Below are 21,551 nucleotides of genomic sequence, written 5' to 3'. Positions count from 1 at the left end.
GCGACGTATTACTGTTAGTCGTGGTCGTGGCCTGTTGGTCGGTGGCGACCGTGGGTCATGACATGTGGCACAGGAGGAGATGGCTGTGGGGGATGGAGTGGTGGGAGGAGTGGAGGAGGTTAGTTGTTAGGTGAGGTCGGGTGTTAGGTGAGGTTGGGGTATGCTTCCCTGAAGAGGAGGGTTTTCAGGGTGCGCCTGAAGGTGAGGAGGGTAGGCGACAGTCTGATGGATTGGGGTGGAGAGTTCCAGAGGATGGGGGAAGGCCTGGAGAAGTCCTGCAATCGGGCGTGGGAGGAGGAGACCAGGGAGCTAGAGAGCAGGAGGTCCTGTGAGGAGCGGAGGGAACGGGTAGGGTAGTATTTGGGTATCAGGTAAGTTATGTAGTTTGGGGCGGCGTTGTGCATGGCTTTGTAGGTCAGAGTTAGCAGTTTGAATTTGATGCGTTGGGCAATTGGGAGCCAGTGAAGGGATTGGCAGAGGGGGGAGGCAGATGTGGAGCGGTTGGTGAGGTGGATGAGTCTAGCCGCTGAGTTTAGGATCGACTGGAGTGGGGATAGCGTTTGGGTAGGCCTACACTGACCACTGATATAAGGGGGTCCTTCTCCCATTGGTCACCAATGTAAGGGACCACTACACTGACCACTGATATAAGGGGGTCCTTCTCCCATTGGTCACCAATGTAAGGGACAAATACAATGACCACTTGGGATGATCTCTGGGTTTAGTTGTCGGAGAGTAGGGATGAGACGACAGTACAAACCAAACTTTGCCTGTTCCGGTCCCGTGTTTTTCAGGAGCCGATCATCACATGTAGAAGAGACATTTCTACCACTTCTATATATAACTAGGCGTGTCCATACTGGAGATTTCCATTTAGTTTGGATACATTCATTCATTGAAGAATTTCATTTACTCCCCTTCGTTATGTTGGCCCAATTCATCTTCAGAATTTGTTTTGTATTTCCAGCATTTGTTTTGTATATTCGTTGGTTCGGGTGGATTTGATAAAGTTGGTGGTTTTTCCAGAATATTGCTGTACATCTCAATCTCTGAAAATGACATTTTCATACAAAAAAACAAATTGAAACCAAATGCACGTTTATATATAACAGCTTCCTGCACTGGGGCCTAAGGAGGCAACAGATACTTGTAACTGCAAATCCCCAGGAATCAGTGATGTTATTGGGAATCCCTACCATGTAAGGAAGGGGGTGGGGATAGCAGTGACATCACTGACTAAATATGGCCACTGGTCACATTTGGACAATTGTCAGGAGCATTTAGCACTCCTGGTGCTCACCCTACTGCAACTATATCTGCTCAAACCTGTCTAAGAAGTTCCATCCAGCCTTTGGATAAACTGCCTCATTCAGCCATTTGGGGCCACAACTTTGTCTTCCAGCCACTCTGCATGCAGCCTGCATTCAGCTTGACTTCAGTACTATGTCACCTGCTATCTAACCTGATGTTACAGGTTCTCTGCTGTCCAGTTTGGATCCATAAACTCTGCCTGCTAACCAACCTGACTTTGCTGATCCCCTGACCAAGGGCAGACTGACAACTCATGGGGCCCCGGGCAATAGGGGATCATGGGGCCCCTGTGTCCCTGCCCAAACTCAAAAAAGCCTATGAAAAAAGGTACCAGGGGCATCTCATGGGGCCCCCTACTGACCCCGGGACCTCGGGCAGTGCCCAAGTTTCCAAATGGTCAGTCCACCCCTGCCCCTGACCATTGCTCAGCATGCTGGTCCTTTGCTGGATGCCCAGCCTGATGGTCCTATGCTGGATGTCCAACATGCCTTTAAGGGATTATTGGCCCCTTTTCAGATGGAGGTTAATGTCAGGAACATCTAGTGCCCCCAATCCATCACAACTGATGGTCTCATTACAGCATCCTGGTTTTAGCTATGGTGCAGCAAGTCTCTGGGTGGAGAATAAATCTGATTTAAGCCAGCCAAACCTGCTGTCAGGAATGGACTGGCCAGCAATAGTGGGACTCAGCTGCCTTATGAGCTGCAGTACCAGGGCTGGCCAGCGGGTGCTCCCAGCAATCAGAGACTCAACCTTGCAGCCAGTCAAACACCTGGAACTAATTATACTGGTGTATTTAAGGGACATTCAGACCTGCAGACTCTGCCTTGGTGTGTGTTTTTCCTGGGCCCTGTATCTTGTTCCTGCATCCTGCTCCTGTCCCTGTCCCTGTTCCTGTCTTGTTGCTGACCCGGCTTGATTCTGACCTCTGCTGACTTCTCCTGTTCTGATCCCTGGCTTGTGACCCCGACCATTCTCTGCCTGACCCCCTGTACCTACCTGCCTGTTAGTTGCTGTACCCTGCTCGTGACCTGACTATTCTCCGCTTACTCCCCCTGTACCACGCTGCCCGCACGATATTGACCCGGCCTGCCTGACGACGCTTGCACTGTATGTACTGTTATCTGTGGGTGGTTTGGTTTGGTTCGTTTGCACTGTGTTATGTTTTAGTATTGCACTGCGTTTATGTTTGTATTGTTAGTGTTAATAAATTGTTTATAACTTATCTGAAGTCTGCGTTTCCCTGCGTCAGTCACACACCTCTGGTCATACCCGGGAGCCCTGACATTACACCAAGGCCAATCCTGACCAGAAGTGGCTGCACAGGGAAGCCATCTTGGTTTGTTGATGGGAAGGATGGATCTTGATGAGGTTGCGTATTTATATCTGCTAGTGTTTGATGACAGGGAGTATGCTTATCAAACTCTGAAGGAGTATCCCCGGGATCAACTATAGAATGTATACGGATCGCTCATGTTCTAGTAGATCAGGGCACAGAATTCTCTGAGGTGCAGCCTTTGATTGAGGTTTGTGCAGAGTTGGTTTCATCTGGTTCCCCCGAATGCAGGGATGAATTTTTGCCACCATTTAGTGCAGACCAGGTAGAGTCCCTGGTGTGGTTATTAGAGGATGATGTGGATTACTTTCTGGAGCGTTATTCCACATGTTCACCACAGACACTGAGAGATTGTATAAACGCAGTGCAGTCTTTGGTCAGACAGGCTTTGTGTAAGCTCAGCTTTGTTCAACCCATACTGCAGACATGGACAGACTTGTTGCACCCAGCCTCAGTCAGCTTACAAAGACCCAGTCCTGCTTCTAATCTATTTCCTCAAAGCTCTATTCCTGCATTCCCAACAGCTCCTCCTGCCCTGCTATCTACCACATGTCAGTACCCTGTTCCCACTCGCTGCACCTATCCTGCCTTTAACCCTGTAAAAAAGCCCTCTGTAGCAACTGCTCCCTCTCCTGTTCCATCCTCCAGTTCTTCTCTGTCTCCAGCTGCTCCATTCGTTTGCAGACCTGCGTTTACTTGCAGTGCTCCAGTAGTTAAAACCAGAAAAAAGCGAAAATTCTTTCCAACCAGTACCATCCTGCCAGTATCCAAACCGGTGAGCCTGCCGTCTGAGAACCTGCCTTCCGTGGTTCAGCCTGGTGCCTCGGCACCCGCACTTCAGCCTGATGCCTCTATTCAGCCTGGTGCCTGTACCCAGCCTGATGCCTCCACTCAGCCTGATGCCTCCACTCAGCCTGGTGCCTCCACTCAGCCTGGTGCCTCTACTCAGCCGGATGCCTCTACTCAGCCGGATGCCTCTACTCAGCCTGGTGCCTCTACTCAGCCTGGTGCCTCTACTCAGCCTGGTGAACTGATCCAGCCTGATGATCCTATTAGGCCAGTTGACTCGATACCCGCTGTTGATCCAGACGATCCGGTACCTGATCCAGTGCCCGCTGTCGAGCCAGACGATCCAATGCCTGGTGACCCGGTGCCCACTGCCTTGCCAGATGACGCGGTGCCCGCTGGCAAGCCAAATGACTTGATGCCTGGTGACCCAGTGCCCGCTATCATACCTGGTGACCCGATGCCCGCTGTCGAGCCAGACAATCAGGTACCTGATGACCCGGTGCCCGCTGTCATACCTGGTGACCCGATACCCGCAGTCGAGCCAGACAATCCGGTACCTGATGACCCGGTGCCCGCTGTCGTGCCAATTGACTTAGAGCCCGCTGTCGTACCTGGTGACTCGGTGCCCACTGCCTTGCCAGATGACGCGGTGCCCACTGGCGAGCCAAATGACCTGATGCCTGGTGACCCAGTGCCCGCTGTCATACCTGGTGACCCGATGCCCGCTGTCGAGCCAGACGATCCAATGCCTGGTGACCCGGTGCCCACTGTCTTGCCAGATGACGCGGTGCCCGCTGGCAAGCCAAATGACCTGATGCCTGGTGACCCAGTGCCCGCTGTCATACCTGGTGACCTGATGCCCGTTGTCGAGCCAGACAATCCGGTACCTGATGACCCAGTGCCCGCTGTCATACCTGGTGACCCGATACCCGCGGTCGAGCCAGACAATCCGGTACCTGATGACCCGGTGCCCGCTGTCGTGCCAATTGACTCAGAGCCCGCTGTCGTACCTGGTGACTCGGTGCCCACTGCCTTGCCAGATGACGCGGTGCCCACTGGCGAGCCAAATGACCTGATGCCTGGTGACCCAGTGCCCGCTGTCATACCTGGTGACCCGATGCCCGCTGTCGAGCCAGACGATCCAATGCCTGGTGACCCGGTGCCCACTGTCTTGCCAGATGACGCGGTGCCCGCTGGCAAGCCAAATGACCTGATGCCTGGTGACCCAGTGCCCGCTGTCATACCTGGTGACCCGATGCCCGTTGTCGAGCCAGACAATCCGGTGCCTGAGGGCCCGAGACCTGTCGCCCCGCCAAGGGGCCCGATGCCTGTCGCCCCGCCTGGGGGCCCGATGCCTGTCGCCCCGCTTGGAGGCCCGATGCCTGTTGCCCCGCCTGGGGGCCCGATGCCTGTCGCCCCGCCTGGGGGCCCGATGCCTGTCGCCCCGCCTGGGGGCCCGACGCCTGTCGCCCCGCCTGGGGACCCGACGCCGGTCGCCCCGCCCGGGGGCCCGGTGCCTATTGCCCCGCCCGGGGGCCCGGTGCCTGCTGCTCCGCCCGGGGGCCCGGTGCCTGCGGCTCCGCCCGGGGGCCCGCTGCCTGCTGCTCCGCCCGGGGGCCCGCTGCCTGCTGCTCCGCCTGGTGGCCCGCTGCCTGCTGCTCCGCCTGAGGGCCCGGTGCCTGCTGCTCCGCCTGGGGGCCCGGTGCCTGCTGCTCCGCCTGGTGGCCCGCTGCCTGCTGCTTCGCCTGGTAATCCGATGTGCCTCTGCCCGGAGTCCGGCCCGATGTGCCTCTGCCCGGAGTCCTGCCCGATGTGCCTCTGCCCGGAGTCCTGCCCGATGTGCCTCTGCCTGGAGTCCAGCCCGATGTGCCTCTGCCCGGAGTCCAGCCCGATGTGCCTCTGCCCGGAGTCCAGCCCGATGTGCCTCTGCCCGGAGTCCAGCCCGATGTGCCTCTGCCCGATGTGCCTCTGCCCGATGTGCCTCTGCCCGGTGTGCCTCTGCCCGAGGTGCCTCTGCCCGGAGTCCTGCCCGAGGTGCCTCTGCCCGGAGTCCTGCCCGAGGTGCCTCTGCCCGGAGTCCTGCCCGAGGTGCCTCTGCCCGGAGTCCAGCCCGGTGTGCCTCTGCCCGGTGTGCCTCTGCCCGATGTGCCTCTGCCCGGAGTCCAGCCCGATGTGCCTCTGCCCGGTGTGCCGCTGCCCGGAGTCCTGCCCGGTGTGCCAGTCTTTGATATCCCGCCAGTTACCAGACCCGGGCGGTGGAACATTTTGCCCAGCTAGGACTGTTTGGAGCGTCCTGAGGCCGCTCCTTGAGGGGGGGGTACTGTCAGGAATGGACTGGCCAGCAATAGTGGGACTCAGCTGCCTTATGAGCTGCAGTACCAGGGCTGGCCAGCGGGTGCTCCCAGCAATCAGAGACTCAACCTTGCAGCCAGTCAAACACCTGGAACTAATTATACTGGTGTATTTAAGGGACATTCAGACCTGCAGACTCTGCCTTGGTGTTGTGTTTTTTCCTGGGCCCTGTATCTTGTTCCTGCATCCTGCTCCTGTTCCTGTCCCTGTCTTGTTGCTGACCCGGCTTGATTCTGACCTCTGCTGACTTCTCCTGTTCTGATCCCTGGCTTGTGACCCCGAACACTCTCTGCCTGACCCCCTGTACCTACCTGACTGTTAGTTGCTGTACCCTGCTCGTGACCTGACTATTCTCCGCTTACTCCCCCTGTACCACGCTGCCCGCACGATATTGACCCGGCCTGCCTGACGACGCTTGCACTGTATGCACTGTTATCTGTGGGTGGTTGGTTTGGTTCGTTTGCACTGTGTTATGTTTTAGTATTGCACTGCGTTTATGTTTGTATTGTTAGTGTTAATAAATTGTTTATAACTTATCTGAAGTCTGCGTTTCCCTGCGTCAGTCACACACCTCTGGTCATACCCTGGAGCTCTGACAATAGGATTTGGAGCCCCGAGCTCTTTATCTCTGAATGTCTCCACATATTTGTAGTGTATTTGTGATGATTTCTGTGCACACACAATAGGACAGCGCTGTGACACATAATGCTCTTCTAGATGACAGGGAATCCTTCCCTTTGTTACAGCAGCAGTCCGCTAGAAGGTTTTTGTAGGTTTGGAGTTGTTACACATAGCGCGGGTTTTATCCATTTATAGTGATGACATCATTGCCCAAATCTGGGGGTCACCAGCCATTTCCACCCTTTACTCCCAGCTGGGGGGCTTTGTATCCATATACCAGATGTTCTACAGGACTAAATCTGCAATCAATGTTACTGCAAAATCAAAGGGGCCAAAACCCCTCCCCCGAGCAGTCATATATTTCTGTCCCCCTTGGTGGGAGTGGAGGTGACCCCTCTATAATGATCTACAGTCCATACACACCCAGCACAAGGCCGGGGTCACACTACCAGACGCTTCTCAGGGCTGCAGTTCCTCTGAGCTCCACAAGGTGGGGATCTCACTTCTACCCAGACAGGAAGTCTCTATGGAAGACAGGAAGTGATGTCATGTATAGACAGGAAGTGATGTCAGGTACAGACAGGAAGTTCTATGAATGAGGAAGCAGAGAGTCGACATTCCTGGATCTGGCAGCAGAGGAGGTAATACGTAGATGAACCCCTTCAGGGGGAGGAGTTGATGATAATATATTTGCTCCCAAAGCTGGCCTACATGGTTCAGTTTTATCGTTCAGCCAGCGGGATGACCATAAAACCTGAAGTGATTCCCCCATCCACACATTGGAGGTGGATGGGGGAATCCTCCCCGCTGCACTCTTGTATTCTGACAATGGGGGGACTCCTCCGCTCTCAGAATACACAGATCAGCACTGAAGCTATTGGCTGCAGCCGCTGGGGGAGTGGCTTTTATCCGGAAGTGGCCACACATGGATGGAAATGTGAGCGATCCCTGCTGAACCAGCTGAATTTCCATGGATCTATGGTCACCTTCAGTGACTTCCTCCCCTCCCCCTCATCTCCTTCATGATGGAAGTCATGCTGAGATCATCTCCCATTGGCTGAGCAATATTCTCATTTGTCTCTCAGCTCCTTCTTGCTATTCCTCGTCCTGCCTGTTGTTTCCTTGGATTGATTTTCTGTGTAGTGACCCCGGCTTGGTCTCTTGGATGCGCTCGTCTGTTGCTTGCCCTGAACTTTCTCCTGATTCCTGGATCTCCTCCTCATCTCTCCTCCATATCCTCTTACACAGCTTTTCTCCACACCTGCAGTGACCCTGGGGGGAGGAAACTTGGCACCAGCACGCCGCCAAATCCATCCCCACCATTAGGGGCTCCGTTCCTCCGCACGTCACCTGATCACATGACAGCTTACTTCCACAGATTCCGGACAGATTTCTGGATGGTAAAGGTCAAAGTTCACTCTTCAGTTTAGGAGAGGTAGGATGCACCCAGGAATAAGGATTTGATTTATATGGAAGCCTCATATAGAGGACCCCTCAAATCTCCATCTAAAGTCTATATGTCCTATGACATCACATTGACCTCACAGCTCCTCCTCCCAATGTCCTCCATCCAGAGTAAGAGAATCCTATGACATCACACTGACCTCACAGCTCCTCCCCCAATGTCCCTCCATCTGATTTTTTTCTGATGCTCTTAGGATGTGGAGGTCCCTTGGTATCCTCACATGTAAAGTGGGACTGTTGGTCCTGCGTTGTATGTAATGACATCAGAATGCTGCAACAAGCCTATACCCTGCGTAGTGTGGGGGTCCTGTGGGGGGGAATTATACCTCAGCCTGAAGTGGGGCTTTAATAAAATGGAGACCTGAATGGAGAGGTGAGGAGGATTCTGGGAATATCATTTGATGTGACTATTTGTGTTCAGATGTAGAGTTTTCCTCCTGTGAAGTCTGGAGATCATATGACATCACATTGCCTCCACCTCCCTCCCTGATAGAAGAGAGAAAGAAGAAGAAGATTCTAGAAGTCACCAGAGAGATCACTGAGCTGCTGACAGGAGAGGTGAGCGGTGCCGGGAATTCTGGGACATTCTCCAGTAACAGACAAGGGATGTGTCTGGATGGTGACTGTATCATTGTGTGTGTCAGGTTCCTATAAGGTGTCAGGGTGTCACTGTCTATTTCTCCATGGAGGAGTGGGAGTATTTAGAAGGACACAAGGATCTCTACAAGGACGTCATGATGGACAATCAGCCGCCCCTCACATCACCGGGTAAGAGGAGACTTTATTGTAAAGGAGAGAGCAGTACGGAGGATCCACCTAGATCCCCCATCATCTGATAAACACATAGAAACAATGGATTCAGTCAGTGTGTGTGTTTCCTACAGATGGATCCAGTCATGGGAACCCACCAGAGAGATGTCCCCGTCCTCTGTATTCCCGGGATTCCACACAGGAAGGTCACACCATCCCTCACCATCATCAGGTAGATGATGACAATTATTGGGAGTTGTGATTTATACACAGCATGTTTGTTACAATGAATGTTTTATTATATCTTTCAGAGTGGAATCCTCGAGGATGATAATATTGATGTTAAAGAAGAGTATAAAGAGGAGGATGAGGAGTATGGAGTGATGGAGGAGTTTTCAGAAGGACACAAGGATATGATGGAGCCACCTAATACCAGGAACCCAACAGAGAGATGTCCCCGTCCTCTGTATTCCCGGGATTCCACACAGGAAGATCACACCATCCCTCACTATTACAAGGTTGGTGGGATGGAGAATCTAGAACATGGACTTGTAGAGACTATGGGCTCCAATCACAAAGCGGTATCTTCCCGTATCCTAGTATGTAGTAAGATGCTGCATTCTGTTTTTTAGTAGTGAATCCTGCGGATAATTTACCACTGGTGTCCATAGCAACACTTGTAAATAGCTTGTTGTTAAGGAGAGGGCAGCCGCCAGTGTCCCCAACAACCAGTAAACAAGGAGCAGACGGCCACCAAGTTCCCCGCTGACAGCTGTGACAGGTCTGGTATGGATTTTGAGGGGAACCCTGATGCCAAAATAATACAAAAAGTGTGGGTTCCCCTCCAAAATCAATACCAGACCTTTAGTGAGTGCCCACCTTCCTCCTGAACCATACCAGGCCACATACCCTCAACATTGGGTGGGTGCTTCAGGGTAGGGGCACTCTGCCCCCCCAAAAGCACCTTGCCGTCATGTTGATGGGGACAAGGGTCCCTTCTTCACAACCCTGGGCAGTGGTTGTGGGGGTCTGTGGGTGGGGGACTTATTGGAATCTAGAAGCCACCTTTAACAAGGAGGCCCCCAGATCCCACCCCCCCCCCACAATGGTAATGAGTATAGAGTACATAGTACCCCTATTCATTCACCAAATAGTGTAGTGTAAAAAAACACTGGAAGATATTTTTGACAAAACAAAAATAAAGAACAATATCCCCCTGATGTAGATCCATCGATGATCCAATCACAATACTCGCTGTCATGAAGAAAAAACAAAGCTCCACTCCTGACATCTGACAGCTCCGCCGCCTCCCACTTCTAAACAAACTAAGGAACAATACCACCCTGTGACATCACTGGGTGGCCTTGCCCTCTTGTGACATCACCAATACAACATGCCCCGGTCAGTGACGTCACCAATACAACATGCCCCGGTCAGTGATGTCACCAATACAACATGCCCCAGTCAGTGACATCACCAATACAACATGCCCCGGTCAGTGACATCACCAATACAACATGCCCCGGTCAGTGACGTCACCAATACAACATGCCCCGGTCAGTGACGTCACCAATACAACATGCCCCGGTCAGTGATGTCACCAATACAACATGCCCCAGTCAGTGACATCACCAATACAACATGCCCCGGTCAGTGATGTCACCAATACAACATGCCCTGGTCAGTGACATCACCAATACAACATGCCCTGGTCAGTGACATCACCAATACAACATGCCCCGATCAGTGACGTCACCGAGTGGCACCGTCCCTTAGTATATTTAGTGGCAGGAGGCAGCAGAGCTGTCAGACAGAGGGGAGTCTTCATTGGGAGCGGAGATTTTCTTTCCGAGTCAGCGGTGACAGCGATCATCGTGATTGATGATGGATCTACACCGGGGGGACACTTTGCTTTAGTTTTGTTTTTTTAATAAAGGATTTGTCAAAAACTGCCTGCTGTCTATTTAACAGAATACTTTTTTGGGGTGAATAATTAGGGGTACCATGTACCCCATACTCATTCACATGGGGTGAGGGATCTGAGGGCCCCCTTGTTACATTTTGTAAGTCCTCTGCCTGCAAAGCCCCACAGCCACTAGCCTGGGTTGTGGGGAAGAGTCCCTTGTCCTCATCAACATGGACAAGGTGCTCTGGGGGAGCAAAGTCTCCCCTGCCCCAGAGCATCCACTCCATGTTAAGGGCATGTGACCTGGTATGTTTCAGGAGGGAGGTCACTTGCTTGACCCCCCTTTCCTGACCTGCTGAGCAGCATGCTCAGATAGGGGTCTGGTATGTATTTCTTTCATTTTGACAAGGGGTTCCCATCAAAATCCATACCAGACCCCAGGGGGGAACCCCACACCATTTTCTTAATATTTTGTTGCCGGTAAATCTTTTTTTTTTTTAGATTTATCGGTTGGTTAGGACACGGCGGCCGCTCGCTCCCTAACAACCATGTTGTTTACTGGTTGTTAAGGATGCCAGCGGCCGCCCACTCTTTACCAAGCAGTACACATTTCCTGAATGCCGCATGTCTCCACCACTAATTAATGACCGCATGCATTTCATTCTTTATTTCCTTCTGTGAATGTAACGCCTGTTCATGCGGTATTTACTGAGCGTGTTCAGTGTTTGTGGTCAATACCGCAACACGGGATAGGAAATGGACAGTTTCAGGATGGCATGCGGTATTTAGGGGAAATGTACCCACATATCACATGTGATCTGCTTCTGTGAAGGGAGACAATGTGTGGATTTTGTGTGTGATGTCACAATCATAAATCTTACATTTTACAGATGACATTTTCTCTCATTTCCTTGATTTAGAGTGGAGATCCAATCGATATAGAATTTGAGGTGAAAGCAGAAGAAGAAGAGGCGTATGTGAGGGATGATCAGCAGTCTATGGAGGAGGATGGAATAACGGGGACATTTATAGAGGAGGACACTCCTACAGAGATCAGCACAGGTGGGTCATGAACACTAAATCCATTCCTCCACCCATACTGCTCACTGATTGGTCCAGAGTAGGGCGGGGACTGGGTGATATCAGCCTGTAATCCCCTGGTCACTTTCCTGAGCTGTGTTCCCCGTCCTGTATTCCTGGATTTCTCTCGGATAATCTTCCTTCTCTGTGCTGCAGACACAATTTATGTCTCTAGACTGGATTTATGGAGGTTCTGGGGCTCAGCTGGCAGCAAAATGTTCATTTTTACTATAAGCATTGCATAATGTAGGCACCCAGGACATGTGACTGGGGTCTCCTGCCTTGTGCCTGACTCTTCCAGGGGACCTTCTCTCATCTGCTGGCTGTGCCGGGTGGAGGGATATGTCTGTAGTGTCTCAGACCCAAGTCACTGAGTGCAGTCTCAGGAGATGGGAGGCAAGCAACACTTTAAGGACCTTTAATTACTGAATAACAATATTATCAGTCCTGACCATTACACTATATAATTTATATTGTACATTACATACACCTGACCCCTGCACTATATACTCTATGTTGTACATTACATACTCCTGACCCCTGCACTATATACTCTATGTTGTACATTACATACTCCTGACTTCTTTTCTCCCCCCTCCCCCCACTGCTATATATACACATAATATGGATTCTCTTTTGTTCTCCCCATTTCCTCCCAGCTGGACATTTTATATCGGATGATGTGATTGGAGCACAGACTTTTACATGGTGATAATAATGTGATAACATCCTCCAACTTTGGACCCTTAAACAGAAAGTGATAATGAGGGAGGAGTCAATACCCCAATGATGGTGGTCTTCAGGATCAGTCCAGTCTTCATCTTGGTTGTTCTCCCCCCATCCTCACTCTCTGACCTCTGGTGGGGCTCAGCCCCGCTGTTCTTCATGACTAAATCATGGACTAAATAAGGAAGTGCAGTACTTCTTGTGTTGGGAAGATGGCGATGAGTGATAGAGGGGGTGGGGACCCTCGTCCTGTAATCCCCTCATCACTGTCCCTCCTATAAAAGACAGTTCTGGTTGTTTCCTCACTCTCTGACTAAGGTCCATGAATAAAGAAATGACCTGGTAGGAGATCAGAGGAGCCATTTCCTAGTTCCCTTGAGGGTGGAATTGTAAGCTCCTCAGAGACCAAGCTGCCTGATGTGGGCGGAGTCCTGGTTTGGGGGGACCAATCAGCTCCTGTCTAGTAATCCTCTTTGTCTTTGTATTTTAGTCCATGGCCGGGAGATGAGGAAAACCTCCGAGGATTGTCTCACTTTGTCTCCAGACTGGAAAGTAGAAGATGAGGACATCACACAGTATAGTCCAGGAGAAAACCTGGCTCCCTCCAATGTCCATCCGGCACCACCCAGTGTAGATGGACCATCGGATTCCTCGTATCCTGAGGAACCTCAGACTGTGCGGGACCGGGCCGGCCTTCCAACAGGGAAGAGCTTCTCCTGTATTGAGTGCGGGAAATGTTTCAGTTATAAATCCCATCTTAATGTGCATAAAAGATCTCACAGGTGGGAGAAGCCATATTCTTGTCCTGAGTGCTGGAAATGTTTTACAAGGAAGTCCGATCTTTCCAGACATCAGAGAACTCACACAGGGGAGAAGCCGTATTCCTGTCCTGAGTGTGGGAAATGTTTTACAAGGAAGTCTGATCTTTACAAACATCAGATATCTCACACAGGGGAGAAGCCGTATTCCTGTCCTGAGTGCGGGAAATGTTTTTCACTGAAGTCCCAACTTTACAGACATCAGAGATCTCACATGGGGGAGAAGCCATATTCCTGTTCGGAGTGTGGGAAATGTTTTTTAATGAAGTCCGAACTTTACAGACATCAGAGATCTCACACGGGGGAGAAGGCATTTTCCTGTCCTGAGTGCGGGAAATGTTTTTCACAGAAGTCCAATCTTTACAAGCACCAGAGATCTCACACGGGGGAGAAGCCATATTTCTGTCCTGAGTGCAGGAAATGTTTTTCACAGAAGTCCCATCTTTACACACATCAGAGATCTCACACAGGGGAGAAGGCATATTCCTGTTCTGAGTGCGGGAAATGTTTTTCAGTGAAGTCCCATCTGTGCAGACATCAGAGATCTCACACGGGGAAGAAGCCAGTTTCCTGTTCTGAGTGTGGAAAATGTTTTTCAGAGCTGTCCGGTCTTCATAAACATCAGAGATCTCACACTGGGGAGAAGCCGTATTCTTGTCCTGATTGTGGAAAATGTTTTTCACAGAAGTTCAGTCTTCATCAACATCAGAGATCTCACACGGGGGAGAAGCCGTATTCCTGTCCTGAGTGCGGGAAATGTTTTACAAGGAAGTCCGTTCTTTCCAGACATCAGAGATCTCACATGAGGGAGAAGACATATTCCTGTCCTGAGTGCAGGAAATGTTTTTCGCAGAAGTCCCATCTTTACAGACATCAGAGATCTCACACGGGGGAGAAGCCATATTCCTGTCCTGAGTGCAGGAAATGTTTTTCGCAGAAGTCTCATCTTTCCACACATCAGAGATCTCACACGGGGAAGAATCCACCTTCCTGTCCTGAGTGAGGAAAATGTTCCTCACTGCAGTCGTCTTCCTGTACATCAGGGGTCCCACACATCCCTGGAGGTGTATTAGTGTCCTGAGTGCGGGAAATGTCTTCTAGATGAATGTTGCTGGACATCCCAGCTCTCATGTGGGGAAGAAGCACCCCCTGATATACACCTCAGATATACTCCATGGCTGATCTTCATCATGGAAGAAACAGTTGATAAGGAGATGAGAGGCCCCCAAAGACATGGATGAAGTGCAGTAAATGTCGGGGTGCAGAGTGGTCAGTAGATCCTGGAAATGAAGGACACAACTTCAGCCCTTCTTGGGTGTCGGAGTTGCGTTTCCTGATAATGATATAGCGGGTTACAGAGCTAGAAGCCGGGAGAGCCCAGATCTCGTTATCGGGGAACTTTACACAGACAACAAGAACTTCTGAAGTTGATGTCCTTCATTTCAAGGCTCTACAGAACAGTGGTGACCCCGAAGCGTCTCTCTGTCTTCAGTCCATCCTTCTCTCATCCCCCAACAGGAGGGAAGGAGAACTCCGCCCCAAACTAGTTGGGAACTTTCCTCTCATTATTTCCCTTGGCTTCTGTGTGGGTTTGGGTGGTTGGAGGAGTGCGGCACGAGAGGGAACACAGCTTGTTGTTCTATGTCTACATATGGGGTCTGGGTAGAGGGGATCCACCGGAAAATATTTCTACTCTTTGATTTTGTGCAAATCGTTTCAGTTTGAAGGGCGATATTATGTGTGGTTTGTAAAAGGGATTGGCCCAATAGTTACCACCCCACTTAGAGAATAGATGAACTAAAATGACCAGCATTCATTCAGCCATGTCACAATGTGGGATCTTTTCATACAGTGATTTCCTATGATCATTGGCTCCATCTAGTGGCCATAATGTGGTATTGAATTGTTTTTCCTGATTGAGGCATTTTGGAACTAATACCTCCATTATGGCCACTAGAGGGAGCTGATGATTATAGGAAGTTACTGAGTTTAATACCGGAGATCACAACCCCCAACATATTATTAGTGTACTATGTGAGGGGCGGTGTCATACAAATACCGGAGATCACCCCCCCAACATATTATTAGTGTACTATGTGAGGGGCGGTGTCATACAAATACCGGAGATCACACCCCCCCAACATATTATTGGTGTACTATGTGAGGGGCGGTGTCATACAAATACCGGAGATCACACCCCCAACATATTATTAGTGTGCTATGTGAGGGGCGGTGTCATACAAATACCGGAGATCACACCCCCCAACGAGCTCGCTCCAGTTCATGGATGTCATCATTATGTTTGGAGGATCTCACCAGTCAGGAGCCTTTCCTGTCATCCTACATGTTCCCTTCTGAGGATTGTTCTATCCTTCCAAACAAATGTATGAAATCATGGATGAGTCCTCCTTCTATGTGATCTAGAAGATCTTCAATCACAATGTCTTTATGGATGAAGTGGATGGCCCAGTTTATATATTATTTATTGCTTTACAGCTTTATTCCCTCCAGGATTCATTCTTTATTTATAGAACCATTCAAGAAAGTGTTCTTACTGTGAGAGATCTCCACCACCATTCCTCTGTGACCATTACATCCTTGTCATTTATGTCTAACATCTTCATTATGAGTGGATTGATAGATATTCTTATACTTTAAAGTATAATTTTTACATTTTCTTCACCAAAAAGATTGATTTCAGAAGGAATCTGTTTTAATTTGTTTTCTATATGTAATAAAATATCTTTGTTAAAGTGTTGGTTCCATAAGAACTAGAATGATTTGTTCTTCCTTATCTTGTGTTATATATGAATTTCCCTGGTAGCCGTGTAAGGCAGATATTTTACAGGAATGATTATTTGGGCTCCATTCACACCAACATGTATGTTAGTACTTTCTGTTTTTAGAAACACACAACAGTCCACTTAACATGGTTTCCTATGGGCCATGTTCACATCTAGGCTTTTTTGAACTGCTGTGTTTTTGGAAAGGGTCAGGGACTTTTTAAAAAGCAAAATGCAATAGAATTCAATGGAGAATCTGCTGAAATGTATGGTAGTGTGTTTTTGCATTTTTCTACCCAGCAAAAAAAAAATTCCACTTTGAAAAAGACAAAAAAAAAGAGCTGAACAAAACGCGGTAAAAACGCATCACAAACGTATCAACATGCAAGTGCACAATCCAAACGCACACGTTCCTATGTTACAAATGGCTGCAGCGACCGTCAGCTGGAACCAAATAGAATCAGCGAGGGAGAATGTCACCAGCACACCGAGGATCACCAAAATGGGTCCAAAAGTTTTAATGAACGATCACATAGTTACAGAAAGGCAATGTTTTGGAGACGCGCAGGACCCTTTGTCACATGCCTGATGAAGGGATCCTATGAGACTTTTGGCCCCGTATTGGTGATCCTTGGTGTGCTGGTGACATTCTCCCTTACAAACATATCAAAAACACAACAAAAACGCAAAATGAACTGCAAAAAGAACAAAAAGCAAACCGCAAAGGTGTGAACAGAGCCTTACAGATGTTTCTCTGGGCTGCAGTTCCTCTGAGCTCCACAAGGTGGGGATCTCACTTCTTCCCAGACAGGACTTCTCTATGGAAGACAGACAGGAAGTGATGTCAGGCAGGAAGTTTGAAGTGGCTTTGAAATAGAGAAGAGACGTTACCAGAAGTGACAGCAGAGGAGGTAATAAGATATTATTTCCTATTTACACCCAGTAACCCCTATCATGTCTGTCCTCTTCCTCCATAGTCATGTCTGTCCTCTTCCTCCATAGTCACGTCCGTCCTCTTCCTCCGTAGTCACGTCCGTCCTCTTCCTCCGTAGTCACGTCCGTCCTCTTCCTCCGTAGTCACGTCCGTCCTCTCCACATCCGTCCTCTCCCTCCATAGTCACGTCCGTCCTCTCCCTCCATAGTCACGTCCGTCCTCTTCCTCCATAGTCACGTCCATGCTCTTCCTCCATAGTCACGTCCGTCCTCTCCCTCCATAGTCACGTCCGTCCTCTTCCTCCATAGTCACGTCCGTCCTCTTCCTCCATAGTCACGTCTGTCCTCTTCCTCCACAGTCACGTCCGTCCTCTCCCTCCATAGTCACGTCCGTCCTCTTCCTCCATGGTCACGTCCGTCCTCTCCCTCCATAGTCACGTCCGTCCTCTCCCTCCATAGTCACGTCCGTCCTCTTCCTCCATAGTCACGTCCGTCCTCTTCCTCCATAGTCACGTCCGTCCTCTTCCTCCATAGTCACGTCCGTCCTCTTCCTCCATAGTCACGTCCGTCCTCTTCCTCCATAGTCACTGTGACGTCTTTTATCTCCAGCAGATGATGATACACACATATACTGTATAGTGTGGGAACCCAGATGAACCCCTTCAGGGGCAGAACATTCCCCCACTTCCGGGGCCGGAACATTCTCCTCATTGTGGAGATAAATTCTAGTAATATGGTCCTCTAAACAAACAGCACTGACAATAAATAGACAAGACAAGGACCATCCTGACCATACATGGCCTACAAAGGGCAATGATGACACTACACAGGCAGCCAATGGGCAATCATTACACTATGCAGCCAACACAATGATGGAGTGCCGGGGTCAGGAGTATGGAGCATAGAGCCCCTTACATTGCTGCTCAGGAGGAAGAAAACATTCCCCAGCCGGCCATGAAGAATATGTTCCATCATTGGTGTCAGAGGGAGGGAAATACTGAGGGAAGTAGAGGAGCTGAGGGGGTCTCTGAGGAGGTAGTGGGACTAAAGAACTCTGGATCCTCTGAGGGTTTCCTGCATGTGAAGGACTCTGGGACCTCTGAGGAGGAGGAGTAGCTGAAGAACTTTGGGATCCTGTTAGGAGGTAATAGAGCTGAACAACTCTGAGAGGTTAGTGGGGCTGAAGGACTGTGGGGGCCGCTGAGGGGGTATTCAGGCTGCAAGGCTCTGAGGTAAGAGGGGGCTTTAGGGCTCATAGGAACTCTTGGTCTCTGATGGTCCTCCCACCCCACCTTCACTTACTTTTCTGACCTCCTTAAAGAACTCCTGCCAGCACGTGTAGGGAGTCTTCACCTCCCCATCTCACTGGTCAAGACACAAAATAGAACAAAGAAGGACACTTGGTCCTTGGGGAGGTCTGTTTGCATAGCATTGCTTAATGGGCGGACAGTCCAATACCTTCCCATACCACAGAATCTGGCATTGCCCGGTACTGGAATTCAGAGCCAGAAAAATCCACTGCCACTCTGTACAATGACCTGGAAATCTCAGAATACTTGGCAACTAGGAGATCAAACCCTTCCTCCTGCTGTCCTCCTCCTACCCACACATAGAAGAGATGAGAACAGTCTCCTCCCCCACAGCTCTCTGCTCCACCAGCACCATCCTCCTGTTACCCAATCCAATCCCTTCTCTTACTGCAGAGAGAGACAGTGACATCACTCCTGTCAGTCAGCAGGCTGCTGGAGATTGGAGCCTTGCAGCCAGAGTTCTGCCAATTATCCTGATTATCCAGCAACTCCGGCCAGAAAGTTCCCCTTCCTGGACCTCATGATGAGCCGACATTGACCTCACAGCACTGCCTCAGAGCAAACAAGTCATAGGAAGGATCAGATTTATCATTCCTTGTCTGCAGATCTAAAACTCATCAAAACCAGTTCAGAGACCAAACAAACCCAACAGAGAAAAGGGGATTTCTGATGCAGCAGGTCAAGAGGGTCCCGGGACCTTGAAAATTGTAGTAAACACTAAACAGTCCAAACAAAATGTCTTCCCATGGGGGGAGTAGTCCTTCAATGTCCAGCAACCCTCCTATTCCCCCCTCACATCCACATCCTATTATTGTGTGACCAATACCATCCAAATCATTCTTACTTTCATTTCCCAAAGTTATCCGTCTACAAGGAGACCTGTATAGATCACATGATGGCACCAATGAGAATGGAGGAGGACTGGAGTCACATGACTGAGAAGATACTAAACCTCACCCTGGAGATCATCTACCTGCTGACCGGAGAGGTGAGGAGGATTCTGGGAGGTCACATGACATCACTCTTATCTCTATTAATAAAACACAGACCTGACCGGAGAGGTGAGGAGGATTCTGGGAGGTCACATGACATCACTCTCATCTCTATTAATCAAACACAGACCTGACCGGAGAGGTGAGGAGGATTCTGGGAGGTCACATGACATCACTCTCATCTCTATTAATAAAACACAGACCTGACCGAAGAGGTGAGGAGGATTCTGGGAGTCTAACATGATATTCCTATTGGTTCCTCAATACAGAGATTTCCTCTTCTGAAGTCAGGTGATCATATGACCATCACAGTGCCTCCATGTGACTCCCTAAACCCTGAGAGACACAACATGCAGAAGATTCTAGAAGTCACCAAGAAGATGATGGAGCTGCTGACAGGAGAGGTGAGCGGTGCCGGGAATTCTGGGACATTCTCCAGTAACAGACAAGGGATGTGTCTGGATGGTGACTGTATCATTGTGTGTGTCAGGTTCCTATAAGGTGTCAGGGTGTCACTGTCTATTTCTCCATGGAGGAGTGGGAGTATTTAGAAGGACACAAGGATCTCTACAAGGACGTCATGATGGACAATCAGCCGCCCCTCACATCACCGGGTAAGAGGAGACTTTATTGTAAAGGAGAGAGCAGTACGGAGGATCCACCTAGATCCCCCATCATCTGATAAACACATAGAAACAATGGATTCAGTCAGTGTGTGTGTTTCCTACAGATGGATCCAGTCATGGGAACCCACCAGAGAGATGTCCCCGTCCTCTGTATTCCCGGGATTCCACACAGGAAGGTCACACCATCCCTCACCATCATCAGGTAGATGAGGAACAATCACTGATAGTATCATTAGGATCTGTACATTATCTGCATTGTTACCATTGATGGCATTTTTATTATATATTCAGAGTGGAAACCTGAGAGATCCTAAAGTTGAGGTTAAAGAAGAGATAAAAGAGGAGGAGGATGAGGATGGGGGGATGGAGGAGACAGAGCTTCTAAGAGAACACAAAGATCTGTACCAGGACACCATGGTGGAGTCATCCAGCTACAGGAACCCACCAGAGAGATGTCCCCGTCCTCTGTATTCCCGGGATTCCACACAGGAAGGTCACACCATCCCTCACCATCATCAGGTAGATGATGACAATTATTGGTAGTTGTGATTTATACACAGCATGTTTGTTACAATGAATGTTTTATTATATCTTTCAGAGTGGAATCCTCGGGGATGATAATATTGATGTTAAAGAAGAGTATAAAGAGGAGGATGAGGAGTATGGAGTGATGGAGGAGTTTTCAGAAGGACACAAGGATATGATGGAGCCACCTAATACCAGGAACCCACCAGAGAGATGTCCCCGTCCTCTGTATTCCCGGGATTCCACACAGGAAGGTCACACCATCCCTCATTGTTACAAGGTTGGTTGGACTGAGCATCTAGAACATACATTTGAGGAGAAAATATGTGGATTTTTCATGTGAGCTTATATTTATATATTTTTGGTGAAATTTCTAATTTTCTTGGTTTAGGGTGAAGATCTGATAAATATAAAAGTTGAGGTGAAAGCAGAAGAAGAAGAGGCGTATGTGAGGGATGATCAGCAGTCTATGGAGGAGGATGGAATAACGGGGACATTTATAGAGGAGGACACTCCTACAGAGATCAGCACAGGTGGGTCATGAACACTAAATCCATTCCTCCACCCATACTGCTCACTGATTGGTCCAGAGTAGGGCGGGGACTGGGTGATATCAGCCTGTAATCCCCTGGTCACTTTCCTGAGCTGTGTTCCCCGTCCTGTATTCCTGGATTTCTCTCGGATAATCTTCCTTCTCTGTGCTGCAGACACAATTTATGTATCTAGACTGGATTTATGGAGGTTCTGGGGTTCAGCTGGCAGAAAAATGTTGATTTTTCCTATAAGCATTGCATAATGTAGGCACCCAGGACATGTGACTGGGGTCTCCTGCCTTGTGCCTGACTCCTCCAGGGGACCTTCTCTGTTATCTGCTGGCTGTGCCGGGTGGAGGGATATGTCTGTAGTGTCTCAGACCCAAGTCACTGAGTGCAGTCTCAGGAGATGGGAGGCAGCGGTGTGGGATCTCTGCAACTTGTCTACAGTAAACATTTAACCCCTTGCCCTCCTGAGGATTTACCCCCCTTAATGACCAGACCTCTTTTTGCTACTCCGCGCTGCACTAATTCAACTGATAATTGCGCGGTCATGCAATGCTGCACCCAAACAAAATTATGTCTTTTTTGACACAAATAGAGCTTTATTTTGGTGGTATTTTATCACCTGTGTGCTTTTTTTATGTGCAATATACAAAAAAAGACCAAACATTTTGAAGAAAAATAATATTTTTT

The 21,551-nt window shown here is 49.5% G+C and overlaps 1 protein-coding gene across 1 annotated transcript in view; it reads left to right on the top strand.

The window, feature by feature from the left end:
- Nucleotides 1–21,551, top strand: part of LOC149445498 (uncharacterized) — a 34,742-nt gene that overhangs the window by 3,770 nt on the left and 9,421 nt on the right. Inside the window, exons 3-4 of the mRNA XM_089653810.1 lie at nucleotides 2,908–2,917; nucleotides 13,184–13,955. Coding sequence (XP_089509936.1) covers nucleotides 2,908–2,917; nucleotides 13,184–13,955 — 782 coding nt within the window. The remainder of the gene's footprint in view (nucleotides 1–2,907; nucleotides 2,918–13,183; nucleotides 13,956–21,551) is intronic.

The sequence above is a fragment of the Staurois parvus genome, unplaced genomic scaffold (assembly GCF_062004578.1).
Source record: "Staurois parvus isolate SC_StPar_1 unplaced genomic scaffold, SC_StPar_1.0 ptg000720l, whole genome shotgun sequence".
In the NCBI taxonomy this organism is placed as follows: domain Eukaryota; kingdom Metazoa; phylum Chordata; class Amphibia; order Anura; family Ranidae; genus Staurois; species Staurois parvus.
Note: the sequence above shows the minus strand (reverse complement) of the source record. Positions and strands in the feature narration are given on the sequence as shown.